General features: G+C 39.2%; 1 protein-coding gene across 1 annotated transcript; it reads left to right on the top strand.

Moving 5' to 3' along the window:
- The first annotated feature begins 14,795 nt into the window (after positions 1-14,795).
- Positions 14,796-15,221, top strand: LOC114285310 (copper transporter 6). Its single transcript, XM_028228358.2, has one exon. It carries the CDS (start codon positions 14,796-14,798, stop codon positions 15,219-15,221), a length of 426 nt encoding a protein of 141 aa, XP_028084159.2.
- Positions 15,222-15,541: the final 320 nt, after the last annotated feature.

Below are 15,541 nucleotides of genomic sequence, written 5' to 3'. Positions count from 1 at the left end.
GTCAGTGACTAACTCAAATTGTGAAAAATAAACAACTTGAGAGTGCGTTACCTCTATTGAAGTCATAGTAGAAATTTCAGTGTTGGGCAAGTTGGAAGTGGCCAATGTTGCTCTTGAGGGACTCTAAAATGGTGTGGTTTGTACCCCCATGTTAGTAGTGACTAAGTTGTGAGTGGATATGCTAGTCTGTCAGAATAATCAAAAACATGATCAAAAGCATGCTGAGGTAAAAGAAATAAAGGATAAAGTAAATACTTGCATAGAGAATATCACATGTGAAGGAAATACTTGAACTTCAGAAATGGTTATGTCAGGGACACTAGTGATAGATTTTCTAACAGGATTGGAATTGCAGGAGGGTTGAACTCCCATGTCCATGGTGATTGGTTTGGGTAAGTGTAGACACCCCATTTTTGACCGACCTTAAGACTCAGACATCATCGATTGAGCGTTCGGTGATTGCGCATGTTGTGCTCGTTCTGAGGTTATGGAGTCTCGGCTGAGAGCCTTGCCTCCGGACTTCGGGACTCTTTTGTGCTTTGCCTCAGTTTGCGAACCAGGTTTTGTTTTCTCTTTTCAAAGGGAGGGAGAGGTCTCGTAGATCATCTCTTAGTGGCCATAGGCTACTTTTCATGGTCGTAGACCACTGTTCCCGTTTGGAGACCAGTTTCTAATTTTCGAAGCCGTCGGCCGTGCGTCTCGGTTCGGGACCACTTAACTTTCTCCATTTGCTCCGGTTTTGGCACACACCCTGTTTCCTCTCTCTAGAGGGACACTGTAGCCCGGGAGACCACCTTCGTGGTTGCACGCCACTTTCAATGCTTAACAGTCAGTTTTCGGGGCACCCGGCTGCGCGTTTTGGCCCCCGAACCCTCGTTTTGCATCCATCTTGGTTCATTTTTGGCATGGACCTTGTTTTCTTTGTTTGGAAGGTGGTACAAGGGTGGGAGACCACCTTTTCTCCTTGGAGACCACCTTTCTCTTCACCGGCCAATTTTCTTGACAGGAAGCTGGTCTCCTTGGTCTTTGAGCCACATTTACTGGTCTTCCATCATACCACTAGCTTGCATTCAGTTGGGAGACCACCCTAGGAGGCTGCCGACCAGCTTTTGAGACTTGACCCTTTTGAACCTGGTCGGCCGACCACCTGAACTAGTCGGCCTACTCCCCCCTGTCTTGTCTCTGTGAGTTGTTGCCAGCTGTGCCAGCTGGAAGGCACAGAATTGATCCTCCACACACGTGTATGGAGGATCTTCAAACTTGTTTTTTAGCTTCTTGGAGAAGTTTTGAACCCCTTTGGCTATAAGAGGGACTCTCTCCCTCATTAGCAAAGGTTCAAAAAATTGGTTAAGGCATACATATATCTATCTCTCTATATCTCTCTATTTTGTGTTAAAAAGTCCCTTGTTCTTGGCCTATTGCATACCACCTCCTAGCCTAACCCTTCCACTATCACTCTAAACATCTTGGAGGCCATTTTCAGAGGTTGAAGGTTTGCTGTTTTGGTTCAGAAGCTGCTAGAGTTCTTGGCTACAAGGGTAACACACCTTTTCCCCATTTTAGCTTTATTTTGCTTCATATCTTAGCTATATTTGCAAGCATATTTGGGTTTTGTCATAAACTGAAAAAAGTCTTATTTTTAGGTCCTTAACATGTTTGTTTAAGATCATTTTTCTGTTGGGGGTCATCTACCCCCTTGCATGCTTCATTTTACTTTGTTTTGAGCCATGCCTTTGGGCCTTTGCATTGACCTTTGTTTGGCCTTCTAGCCACTGAAATCCAGTGGATTTTTAGTGGCTAGCATGCTATTTTGAGTGCCAAAATCAGAGAGGGATGACCCTCTCACCCCTTGTCTTGTTTACTAGCATATTTGGCCTAACAAAAGAGCTCTTATTTGCATGCTTCCAAGCCATGTTTCAGGCCATTTTTTGGTGGGTTTTAGAACCTGCATAGGCTTTGTCCAGAGCCCATTTTTCCATTTTGGGTGTCCATCTTGCATGTGTAGAACAACCCTCTTTATAGCCTATCAAAGGAGCCTATCATTCTTGCATGCATAGACCATGTTTCAGTAGGTTTTTGGGCTTTATTTGGTATATCATACCTCTAACTTTTGCTGGTTTGATGGCCTCTTGATTGCCTCACATGCTTGTAGTGCAAATCCTCTTTACTAGCTTCCATCGCATGCTATTTTGGCCTTTGATTCTAGCACTTTTTGGCCATACTTTAAACTGATTTTGTGCATGTTTTGGACTGCTTAACTCTGTTTTTATGCCTCATGGTCGAATGATGCTTGCTATGCATGGTTGTAGTTCAATACCCTTGCCTACCTTTGAGTTTTGGAGCCTATTGCATGCTTATGTTGAAGTGTTTCCATGTTTTAGGGCCATTGTGCATCATATTTCAGAGCTTACATGTATGCCACATTCCCATGTTTTTCACTCTTTAAATGTATTTGAAAGTTGTGCTTAAATACCTCATATATGGGCCATTACATGAGCTTCATTTCTATGCGTTTTGAGCCATCATTTTAGACCATTTTCCCACTGTCTTAGACCTGCATCGGGATTGTTCGGGGCTGGTTGGGTCATTTAAGCATTGCTTTGTGTACCTCTAGTGTAATGCACTTCACTAGTTTCGATATTCAGGCCATCTAGCATGCATTGTGTGAGGTGTTTATATGATTCGGGACCATCTCACATGTCATTTCAGAGCTGGAAAATGTGTGATTGTATGCCATGTTTCATCCTTTGCCATGCTTTGGTAGAGTTGCATTTGATGCCTTAGGTTTGGTCCCTTGTATTTGTGCATATTTGCATGTGTTTAGTTGCCTAATTTCATCGTGTTTGGCCACTGATTTCAGTATGGCTGAGGCTCATTCATTTTAGTTTAAGTCCCTTTTGCATTGTGTATGCCACGTCCATGTTGTTGCATGATTGACCATTGCATTGTGTATGCCTTGATCATTTCATTGTTAGTCTCCATGTGTGAATTGCGTATGCCATATAGTTTTCATGTGCATTCAGTATGCCATTGATTATTTCATAGCATTGTGTATGCTAGTAGCATGTTTGCATATCGTCATTTGCATGCTTGCATCATTTAGTGGCATTATGTTTAGGTTGCATGTTAGAGTCGCATTCATGCATGCCATGTGTATTGCATTGTGTTTGGAGTAGGGGTTTAGTCTAGACACGGGAAACGAGGGACGTTTCGTACTCCAAGTGACGAAACGTGCCTCAATTCTCGGTCGCCGACACTCCGGATTACCCATGATAGAATTTAGGCCTTGTTGTGTTTATATGTGCATTCATTTTACATCGAGTCGTGCAATTCGACTCCTCGGTCATCATGTATCGAGATGCATGATTGGTGGCATGAGGATCGAGGACTACACTCCCTAGAGCTTATGCAATGACGGGGAGAGTGGTCATGCACACATATGTTGAAAATACTTTGACATGCCTCTTTCTTGCTCTCTGTTGCAGCAAACCGGAAGCCAGCAGCAAAAACTGGTCGGTAGTATCCCTACAGCATGGTGGAGTTTCAGCCTTCTGGAGTTTTGTACAGTGTTCTGGGACTAGTTGCAAACAGAGACAAATCGGGGCATCGCGATGGATTTTCCGGCAAGGCGACTCGAGCATGCATGCATTCCTTATCATTCAAGACCGAGCTGAGGCAGTCCATTTCATATGTTTTGCATGCTAGCTTATTTATTTTAGTTAATTTGTTAATTAATTAGGGTTGTGTAATAATTAGCTGTAGTTCGTTATTCATTCGGTTGTGTATTATTTATTCGGACCCTCCGAGGAGGGCAATGCTGTAATAAGTGTGCGTGTGTGTGATGTATGTCTTCCAACCCCACGTTTTTCTCCCTTTTATTTACCAACTTATGATAGTTAGTTTTAGGACACGTTTAAATTAGCATCCTTATGCTCGTATGTTTTGTATCCATTCATCTATTTTGCATGCACCGAGCTCGGCGCATCATGCTAATTGCATTGTATTTCAATTCCAAGTTGAATACATGTATCGGTTGTTGCATTTCATATGCCATTTTAGAATAGTCGAGCCTATCTTAGTTGTATTTTTACATGTGTTGCATTAGGCATTCTTAGCATAGTTAGGATTCATGCATGATTTCTAATTAGCTTATTTCTTTGGCTCGGAGTACTCGGTAAGTGTTTATATTTTAGTATCCTTGCATGTGTGTGAGTGACTGCCATGATAGCATGCTTACCATGAGGCTATGTGCTTATGTGATATAACTGTCTGAATGCCTGTGGGTGAAGGTTGGGTTGTTTGAGTTGGAATAATTCGTCGAAACCCGTGTTTTAGCCTACTTGCGAGTAGCAAACTTCAATCCATTTTCAAAACAAGCGGATATGCGATGTTTTTTTTCCAACTTAGGCAATCTAGTCTATACTTGTATGTTGTGCGCATCACGTAATAATTCTAGGCTAATAACCGGAATAAGAGCACATAATATTTTCAAAACTCGATATCATGGTTAGTAGAGGCCGATCTTTGATCGGGCGAGCGGGGGTGCTCACGAAGTGACCTTCCTTAATCATACCCAAGTTCCTGAGCTGAGGCAACTTTGGTGATGACGGACACGTGGCCTTAGGCACGAGTCAGGGTTTCCTAAATTCTCCCAAAATAAGATATTTAGGTGGCGACTCTGTATCTGGCAAAGCAGTCCATGTTTGGCACTTCTTTCTAAAAATCTATTTTTTAAAACGATTTGCCGGATTTAGACTGTTTGATGATTCATCGGTTTTACATTGCACTCCGCGAGATTAGATATAGGACCGTGACATTGAGTCCTGAACTGTAGTGAGCCCAATGAACAAAACGGGATTCCCTCCCGGGACGTTCGGGGACGTCTACAGTAAGATCCCTTGACCTATAGGAATTTCAGTCTGGATTGATAAGAGGGCATCTACTGCTAGAGGTGGATGGAATGAAAGTACTCCCTCCATCGATGGATGTATAGAGGCAGAAAGAGGCTGAACAGGTGGACTGAAAGGTTATAAAATTCCTTCGTAAGGAGTCCTCATATCACTTGAAGATGACTCATTGTCAAGGACCTTAGTATCAGCTCTGTCGATCTTATTTTGGTTATAGAATGGAAAGTGGTCATCTTGATGGGTGATATCATTTTGCATATGGACAGGTGAACTTCTATCGACAGGGGATGTATGGCTATCAGTTAAGTGAATTGATGTTTCTCTGGCATGCCTAGGGGCTTTTGATTCTTCTAAGGAAGAGGTCACACTAGGAAAATTAATGACTTCATTGGTTCCCTAGCATACTCCTCTAAGAGGGAAGGCCATTAAATCCCCTAAGGCTATCCTCTGAGGAATATCAAACAAAAGCTGAGCCAATTCAAGGGCCAAGTTTCTTAAGCCTAATCTCTTTGGATCAGTCTATTCTTCCTGATTAGAGTGAGGGTTTTGATGCTCTAAGTTTGTTTGAGGAGAGGGCAGGTTGGTCTGATTCTCAAGCAAAAAAGGAGGTAGATTAGTTTGGTTTTCAGGGTTTTCAGACAACTCCTCATAAGAAGAAGATACAGCTGGAGAGAGAAGTCTTCTCCTCTTGTATGTCTGAAAAAGAATAAAGGAAATGAAATAGAGTGTCAGTACATTAAACATAATGTATAAATGGTTTAGCAAAGCTTGAGTGAAATCTATACCATTATAGGTGGAGAGGAAGAACTGCTAAGAGGAGAAGGGATTGGTGTAGCAGGAGATGTAGTTTGAGAAGGAGTTGGTTGTTCTTGTCTTCTCCTCTCAAGGGCTGCACCATCTTCCACTTGTGGTTGAGAGGAAAAAATTTCTTGAATTTCCTTTTGTCTATTCTTAGTTCTCCTTTCAATCTCAACACCTTGGTTGTAAGGTATGAATCCTTCACAGCTGGTGGTGTTCAAGGGGTTACTTTTGAGCTTTCTTGATGGGTTCATTGGGGCCTTGCCTTTGTTTTTAGGGATTGGAGCAGCCTGAGCAGGCATCTCTATGGCCAAAGGAGTGGTCTTAAAAGAGACTTGGCTGCACGACAATGACAAGTTAGTGCCAATGCAAACCCAAAGAAGAAAAATGTTAACAAACATAAAGGAAAGAGTGACAAAAGTGTTTACCAATGCTCATTTCTACCTCTTTCCTGTTCTCGGGGTGCACATTCCAGAGGCAGACATGAAGTTCTTTGTCAAAGATTATTGCACTCATAAGAAGCCATCATTCCTTGAATCTTGTGGTAAGGTAGGGTGTGGTGTTGCAGTAATAAAAGTTGAATTGGTCAAATAATTTTCGGTTCTCAACTAAGACAGTCTCCACATCTGAATGATCTTTAAATTGACGTCTGGCCCCAACTTGTTCATGAATTGTGGGGTGGAAATAAGGGCAAAGAACAGCTAGCTGTAGTTCGAGAGTCTATTGATGGAGATAGACTCTCTCACCAGAATATATCTAGGAGTAAGGATTTGAGCCCAAAAACTTCTTTGCTTTTGTCTCCAATCATCATCCAATGTATGGGGCTCAACATTAATACATGTGAGTTTGGATCAAGTAAAATGAAAATGTTTAAAGGGGATAAAAAGCTGGGGATCCCTGTCAATAGGTAGTTCATAGAGAGTGGTGAACACTTTAGTGAAGGAATTGGAGGTAGCTAGTATAAAGGAAAGAAAAAATTTAGTATAGCTTTCACATGGTGAGAGATATGGAGTTTGGGTGGTGGGCCTGATTTCAAGAAAATAGGCATAAAGCCAGGCTTGGAAAAGTCAGAAGGGGCTACCACAGTTATGATCAATTTCCTTATCAACTAAGGAAAATAGGCCTTTGTACAGGGTGCCTAAAAGAAAAGGAGCAAAGGCCAGTTCTATGCCTTCTTGGATGCATGTGGTAAGAGCTAAGTATTCTTTGGTAATTTTAAAACCAGGAACACGCAAGAAGTGTTGAGAAAGCCACAATAGGTAAAACGCTATTCTTTCTTCATCTGAGGGTTCAAGACTAACCTTTTGATACTTGGTTTGGAATTTTCCATAATTAAGGTTAGTGTCGAGTTTGATAGGTGTCTTGGGGGTTAAAAGTGCACTAATATGTTGGCCAGAAGTAGGGAGGCTAGTTAAATGAACGACATCAAGCATGGTGAAAGAGATCATACCACATCGTAGGATGAGGGAGTTGTAGGATAAAGACCAAAAACAGGCAACAGCACTGATGGCCCGTTTGTCCATGTCTAGGGCAAAGGTTGATAGTCTAATGGCATCGTAAATACCTAAAGCCCTCCAGAGATCAATATTGTACACTATCATTCGCTGGACCCATAACCTCCAGTTAAGGTTAGGTTTTTGCCATGAGCGCAGAGGGTTAGGGCTTGAGTCCCAATGGTGCCAAGCTAGCTTTGCCTTATGGAAGAGCATCACTTTGGTGTCTATGATAGGGTAGAAATGGGTAAGTTCGTCAGGAATTATTTCATTGAAAGTAGGACCCAATTCCCTTTGTGCAACGCTGTTGCTGCGTGGAATAATGCAGCTATTAAAGATGTGTTGACGGAGTAGCTATTGGAACTCAGTTGGGAAACGTTGCACATGTAACGTTTCTATTGGTTTCTTTCCTTTGGTTTGAACTCGTTTGGGTGCCATAGAAGTATGTGAGCAAAAGGGTTTCGAAGCAAAAAGGTTGAAGAGTCAAAATACAGAGCAAGATAGAGGAAATGGGAGTAATGAAGTTATGATTTGAATTCTGGCATTCAAATAGCTTGTGGTGGACCCTCCTGATTGAGCTTGGGCCTATTACTGACAATTGGGCTTAACAGTTGGGCTTATTTAATTCATATTTTGGATCAATTTTAGTATCTGGGTTTTATTATAGGTATTTGGGCTTCAATATGTGGGTTTGTCTTTTTGAGCCCAAATGTTCGTTATGATAAACCGCCCAAGTATATGAGTGTCAAGACTTTAAATTGTTCCTTTTGATATTTATTCAAAACAAAAAAAATCTTTTTTTTCTTGAATGAGAGGGGCATTGTTGGCACTAAAATTTATTTTTCTCTATCGAATAAGCATAACACAATACAGAGAGCTGATCCAGTGGATGCTAAGGGGAAAGACCACGAGTTTATAGTAGGATATGGGTCCCAGAATACAGAGCATGTGACAAAAGCGAAATAGTTAAATGAGTAGATATGGCAGATGCAGTTTCTCCTGTTGATTCATCTGATTGTGCAGTGGGATGTGGCCAAACATGGCCCAAGTGTCAAGCCATGAAGTTTGGTATGCAAGTGATGCAGGGTACGTGTCTTGTTTGCAAGAGAAAGAGAATGTTGCAGCAAAAAAGCAGTTACCAGCGGTTATGGAGATCATGGGTAGTTACAGGAAGTGGAGATAACTTGCTCCGTGGTGGGACATGTGGCAGCAGAGAAGTAGCAAGGCCAGTAGCATAAAGGCTGGAAATTCGAAATAAAGAGGACTTTTTTCAACAACATTCACAACCCATATGGAATCAGGAGTAGCATAACCTAATTAGCAATAGCTTTTGTACTTAAGAGTATTTTTGTTTGTAATTTAACCTTTGTGGCTAAGTTTTCTTCTGTTGATTGTGGTGCGCATTGAACTTGAAATTTAATTCTTATAATTAAGTGGCAAGTTTACTTGTTTTTCAATCGAATTTTAATTTATTTACATTTGTTTTTTCACATTATAACCCCTAAAGAGGTCCTTGAAACTGTCAAGGCATAGGACATCAAATCACAATTACTTGATCTGTTGTTGTTTGTAAAACTTTGATTGTTCTGTGAAATCACCTCTATTGATTTGACCCAAATTAAATTTTTGCCAACAAAACCTTAAAAATTTTCGCAATGAACTAAGTCGGTATTATTACTATGGGTAGCTTCCCAATTTTTTCATCACATTAGGCAATTTAGGAATAAGTGAATTTTTTAAAAAAATAAAGTTAAAGTTTAGAGATTTGATTCAAAACAAAAAGAGCTCCCAAGTGCAACTGATTTGTGATGTTTATTGATATTAAGGGGTTGTTTGGGATGACCTAAATAAGTGCACTTTTTATCTTTTTGCGAAAAGATGTGTAAAAAAGTAGAGAAGTGATGTGATGAAAAAAAGATAAAAGATAAAAAGATGAATTATTCTTGGATTGCCAAACTTGGCCTAAATCAATTACATCTTTGGCGGTGGGGAGTTTGGTCCGAAAGATCACCCAACAAGAAACAGAGAAAAAGTTTTCCCTTTAGTTATGGTCCTAAAAAATATTAAAAACAAACAAAAACAAAAGTTCAAGCAAAACTTGGAGAAAAAGTGTTACATAAAATAATGACATTTTTGTAAAATAGTGCTGCAAGTACATCATCGTTGTGAAGATTAGACGCTTCCATTTACACCCTTGTCATATGTATATTATATAATACTAAGAGACTATTTAGAATGATTTAAATAATTATATTTTTTATTTTTTTATGAAAAATGTGTAGAAAAATAGAGAGGCGATATGATGAAAAAAAAGATTAAAAAATAAAAAGATGAATTATTTTGAACTTCTCAAACTTAACCTAAAAGAGAAAACACGTTATATTTATAGGGTATATAAAGATTATATATTTATAGTATATGTAGTCATTTTTGTTTATTGATTATATTTTTTTTATCCTTATAGTAACTGTTGTTAGGCAAGATAAACATTCGTAGAATATTGTTGAAGTTTTTTTAGATATCAATTTATGTGACATAGCTAAGTGAATTATGTGCTTTATAAATATGAATAAACACATAGGTAGCGTTTGGTAGAGTTTTGTAAATGTGATTTGAGAGTATGAGTTGTATTTTGAGTTTGTGTGTTGTGGAGTTATGATTTGAGTGTAGAAAATTTGTTTGGTAAAGAGTTTTGAAAATAGTTTTGGAAAAGAGGTTTGATTTGAGTGGGGAATTATTGATGTGACATTTGATATGTGATACAAAAATTTACAACTCATAACTAAACATACAATTCAAAATTATTTTAAAGCACATAAAAAATTAAAAAAATTTCAGAAAATATTTTTTCCGATTATATAAATCAATTGCAAAAAAAAAAAAAAAATTACTGTTCCGGACAGCCGGCCGGACGTCCCCTTAGCAAAAATTTTGAAAAAAAAAACAGAGCAAAAGAGCGGCTGAGACAGATTTGGTACAGAGCTCTCAGCAGAGCTTTTGAAACGTGATTACAAAATCCTAAACAAACATCATACTGAAACACAGGTGTAGAATCACGTTTCAAAAGCACAACCAAACACAGCCATAGATTTTTGTAAGGGAGTTTCGTGAAAAAATGATGGGATGAAAATAAAGGGTTAGACTTCTCCCATGTAAAGGAGTTTAGTGAGAAAATGATAGATGGTTTATTTTTAAAAAATATATTTATTATTTATTTTTTAGAGATAAATACGATAAAATAAAAAAATTACGATTATCAGAATGAATTAATTTTTAAAAAAAATAATATATGTTGAGGGTCTTATAAAATGAATGATTTAAATTATTGAAACAGAAATTATAATAAATTCCACGATTTGAATTTTTTTTATATTGTGACATGAATATTAGAGAAACACAATTGGTAAATAAAATATTGGATTATGTTAATGCCCATAATATTATTGAATTTTTTTTTTCTTTAATTAAAAATGCTAATTTGGTTTGTGATGATACGTGGCAATCAGTCATAGTGAAGCATTCACTGGTACGAATAGTGTGGGCGTGGTTCTGTCGTGAGATTGCTTGCTAACAGGTCCCAATCAAATTCCTGCTTAAAGCGACAATTCTTGCCCCACTGTCACTGTAGGCGCGTATACCACACTTACTTTAAGGGCATGTTGGATTCGGCAAAGGGTAAATATAAGATCGAAATTATTAATAAATAAAACTTAAATTTCATTATTTAGTTGTAATTTTTGTTATTTAGATTAATTTTCGATGTACATTCTATCTAATAAAATTAGTTGATTTTTTAATATAGCAGGTTATAATATAAAATAAACATATAAGTGAGATTATATATTTTATATTTATTACAAAATAAACGTGAATAAGAATAAATTTTTTAACTCGCTAATTTCGCTGAGTAAACAATCCTACAATAGTTCTATAAATTGTTAATTTTCTCACTAGTATTCATGTTAATCAAACAAGGCTTAAGTGTGATAGTGTTTCAATAATCAATTATCCAAATTTCAAAAGAAAACAATATGGAGCAAACTCCAAGTATTTCCTCTACTCTTTGAGTAAAAATTCAATGTAACGGCGATACTGTTGATATGGTATCACCAATATACAGTAAAATCACATGATGTGGAAGATAAACTCTAATTTTCAAGTGCCACATATACATAGAGGGTCAAGGACAAGATTTGATTGAATGGTGATATTAATGACATGGTATCCTTGTTGCATTCAAATTTTTTCTCTATTCTTGAAGGGGCTAAATACAAATGGAGCAGGTCAAAGCTATTGGGCCACTCTAACTCATCAAGCTCAAACCCAGTTGGCCAAACACTAACATTGGCCAGCCACATTGAGTCCAGATCGTCATGGATCATCCCCAAAGTCCTCAAATTTAGACCAAACATGTCACAACAAGGCCAACTTAAACAAGGTCTTGAGATGGGCAAAACTATATAGACCGAGCTACATGGGTCGAGCCTATCAATAGGATCAACATGGGTTGAGCTCACCCGAAGTCATCCACATAGGCCCAGCCCATCTCTATAACAACTTCATAGAAGGCCGAACAAGGTTGGGCAAAGAAACCGAACAGACCAGGCAGAGGCCTCTAGTAGTAGGCATTTAAGCTGTGAGAACGCATGTGCAAATGCGATCTCAACTGGTCCCCCTCCTTCTCCCCCCGCAAGAGAATCAAGGAAATTGTTAAGAGAATAAATGTGCAGTGACGCATATACGGTTCATGTGAGCATGTGCAAGCATGGATGACCAACTTAGTAATCCCCTGCCTGAGCTATGATAGAAAGCACCAATAAGCACCAAAGCTCTCTCACTTTTACCTTGGAGATCAAGTTAAGTCATCTATATAAGTAGCACACCCATCACATTGCAAGGTATCTAAACTGATCTAATTCTATCGAATTCCTAGCTATCACACATACATACACTTCTCCCTCTCTCTCTACAGCTAAAAAGAGACTACATTATCTTCTCCGACTCCTAACTGCCACGCTGGATGGATTTTCCAGCCAACCTTGGCCGGATAGCTCTCACGGTTCTTTACCTTTTTTAAATCTTTGGTTCCTAGATAGTCTGGTGCAGTCATAGAGCCCTGATTCATTTATCTAGTGCGGAAACCAACACGCACAATTCTTTAGGCTTAGGAAATTGAATGGGTTACATAAACTGGTCATTCTTATATAATTTAATTGAAGTTTTAGCAAGTGAATACTCACTAAGTGCAATAATTTATTATTTTTCCTTCATTATGATATTTTGTTCGATTTATTATTTCTCCTTTGTTATTGAGTCATTTCTTGTGTTGATGTTTATGGGTCATTGTTGGAAAATTAGTTGCCCAATTAGATAAAAATTTTATGATATTTAAAAATAATCTTCTAATATTCGTAAAAAAAAAAAAGAAAAAGAAAAGAAAAGGTTTATGAAAGAAAATGTTGCCTACAAGTGCGGTGGTCTAATCGGTAGAATTTATTATAAGTTAAAAGTTAATGACCACAAAACAAAAAGTAAAAAACATTACTCCCTCAATTTTCTCCAACTTTTATTAGACAGTAAAAATTACAGCAAATTGTCCAACACAAACTTGAAGGGCCTGTGAGATTCACTACGAATCCTATTTTGATAATTTTAATTATTCATTTTGTCAAATATTATACTCCCTCCGTCTCATAATATTAGTCCCTTATTCCATTTTTCATTGTCTCAAAATATTAGTCTCTCTTCAAAAATCAAGTACAAAAATAATATAAATTTCCCATTTTGCCCTTCTTTTAAATTCATAAATAATATAAAAAGTACAATTATGACATTGATATTCTCAAAAAAGTGTACTATCAAAGGGTAATTTTGGAAAATCAACTTTTTAAAAGTACAATAATTGTACTACAAAAAAAAGTTGGATTCCCCAAAAGGGACCATTATTTTGGGACGGAGGGAGTATATATTTATTTTACAAAAATAATTAAATCAATCCAATAATCACAATTTATTCAATTGTCATTTTTTTATTATAACAAACACGATAAATTATAATTATCAAATTGAATTAAAATACCCAACAAAATAACAAACCCAAACAATACGGTGCCGTTTGGTAACACTTACATTTTCAGTTTTCTATTTATATTTACAAAAATTTTAAAAACTGAAATAAAAACTTGTTTGGTAAAATTTTTGATTTATAAATCAGTGGTCTTAGTTTATAAATTTGGCCAAAAAATAAAAACATAAAAAATGTGTTTCCGTTTTGAGTTTTCAGTTTTTTTTTTTACCACTCAACACTAGTCACCACCCGCCACCATTTTCTACCACCGTCTTTCGCTACCACCACCCACCCCCCACCACCATCTGCCACCACCACCCAACACCCGCCACCACCACCCACCTGCCACCCACTCCTCGCTACCACCACCCACCACCCACCACCCGCTACTACCATCCACCGCCCGCCACCACCACCACCACCTACTTGCCACCACCACTCACCACCCACCTGCCACCACCAGTCACCCACCATCACTCACCACCCACCACCACTACCACCACCACCATCACCCACCCGCCACCTACTTGCCACCACCACCCACCACCCACTCGCTACTACCTACCACCCGCCACCGTCACCCACCACCACCACCACCCGCCACCTACCCGCCATCCGCCACCCACCTGCCACCACCACCCACCACCCATCACCACCACCACCACCACCTACTCGCTACCACCCACCACCCACCACCCGCCACCGTCACCCACCCATTCGCTACCACCTACCACTACCCGCCATCCGTCATCCGCCACCCACCACCACCACCACCCGCCACCGTTACCCACCCACCCACCACCATTACCCACCACCACCAGCCACTTGCCACCACCCGCCATCCGCTACCCACCTGTCATCACCACCCACCACCCGCCATCACCCACTCGCTACCACCCATCACCGCCACCCACCCACCCACCCACCACCACCACCACCCACCGTCACCACTTTCCACCGCCGTCTTCCGCCGCCACTTGTCATTTCTCACTTTTTTTTTATATTTTTTAATTTTTTTAAACATTTTGTTAATTACCAAACGCATTTGTAGTTTATATTTTTCTAAAAATAAACAAAAATCAGTTTATAAAATTTTTATAAATATAAACTGAAAACATAAACGTTACCAAACACACCCTACAAGTCTAGTTTGACCGGAGATGAGCAGCCTCATAGATAAATAAATAAAATTAAGGCCTAGTTTGGGAAGACTAAATAAGTGTACTTTTTGACTTTTTATGAAATATGAGTTGGGTTTGACGTGATGTATTAGAGATGTGATGTGACTTAAATAAGATGATGTGACTTAAATAGGATAGTGACTTTTTGACTTTTTATCTTTTTTCAATCATGGCAAACTTGGCCTAAATAAACATAAAGCGTGTAATAGACTCGCTAGTCTCGAGCGTGAAGCCAAAGCAACAAAAGGCAAGTGAGAATCTCCACCTCTTAACTCTCGTGATCATTAAATTCTCGTTGTAATCATTCAATCCAAGTCACAACAACCACCCACCCACAACCACCACCAACATGGAAACAAACCACCACAACATGGGCGGGGCTCCGCCGCCACCGTCATGGTTCAACGCCACCCACCCCCACCACAAAACCACGCTGATGCACATGACGTTCTACTGGGGCAAGCGAGTCCAGGTCCTCTTCACGGGTTGGCCCGGAAACAGCACCGCCATGTACGCTTTAGCCCTGATCTTCGTCTTCGCTCTAGCCGTGATCGTCGAGTGGCTCTCTCAATGCAACTTGATCAAGCCAGGCGCAAACCGGGTCGCAGCAGGGTTCTTCCAGACTGGGGTCCACACGATTCGCGGGGCCATTGCGTACTTGGTGATGCTCGCTGTCATGTCCTACAACGGCGGCGTTTTTCTGGCGGCGGTTTTGGGTCATGCGGTCGGGTTTGCGGTTTTCGGTAGCGGGGTTTTTTTCAAGGGTAAACCGTAATATCTTCCTTCGATCGAGTGTTGTGTTGATGATGAGGTTTAGGTACTGGGCCTGGGTTTGAATAATGGGTTCTTTTGGGTTTGGTCTCTAGGATCGGGAATGAATGTTGTTGGGCTTACACTGTGGGCCCAACAAAAGAAATGTTGAGATTGCAGCTGTACTTCCTCTTTTTTTTTTTTTTGGAAAAATTACAAAAAAAAAGGGCTCTTGTAACAAAATAAATCTTAATTTTTAAATTTTATCTGTTTAAATCCTAATTTTTTTATTTGTTTTGATCTGAACCATTTGTCTATTTCCGATAAGTAAAATTGACAGAAAAA

The sequence above is a fragment of the Camellia sinensis genome, chromosome 10 (assembly GCF_055761805.1).
Source record: "Camellia sinensis isolate YWXY chromosome 10, ASM5576180v1, whole genome shotgun sequence".
Classification (NCBI taxonomy): Eukaryota; Viridiplantae; Streptophyta; class Magnoliopsida; order Ericales; family Theaceae; genus Camellia; species Camellia sinensis.
Note: the sequence above shows the minus strand (reverse complement) of the source record. Positions and strands in the feature narration are given on the sequence as shown.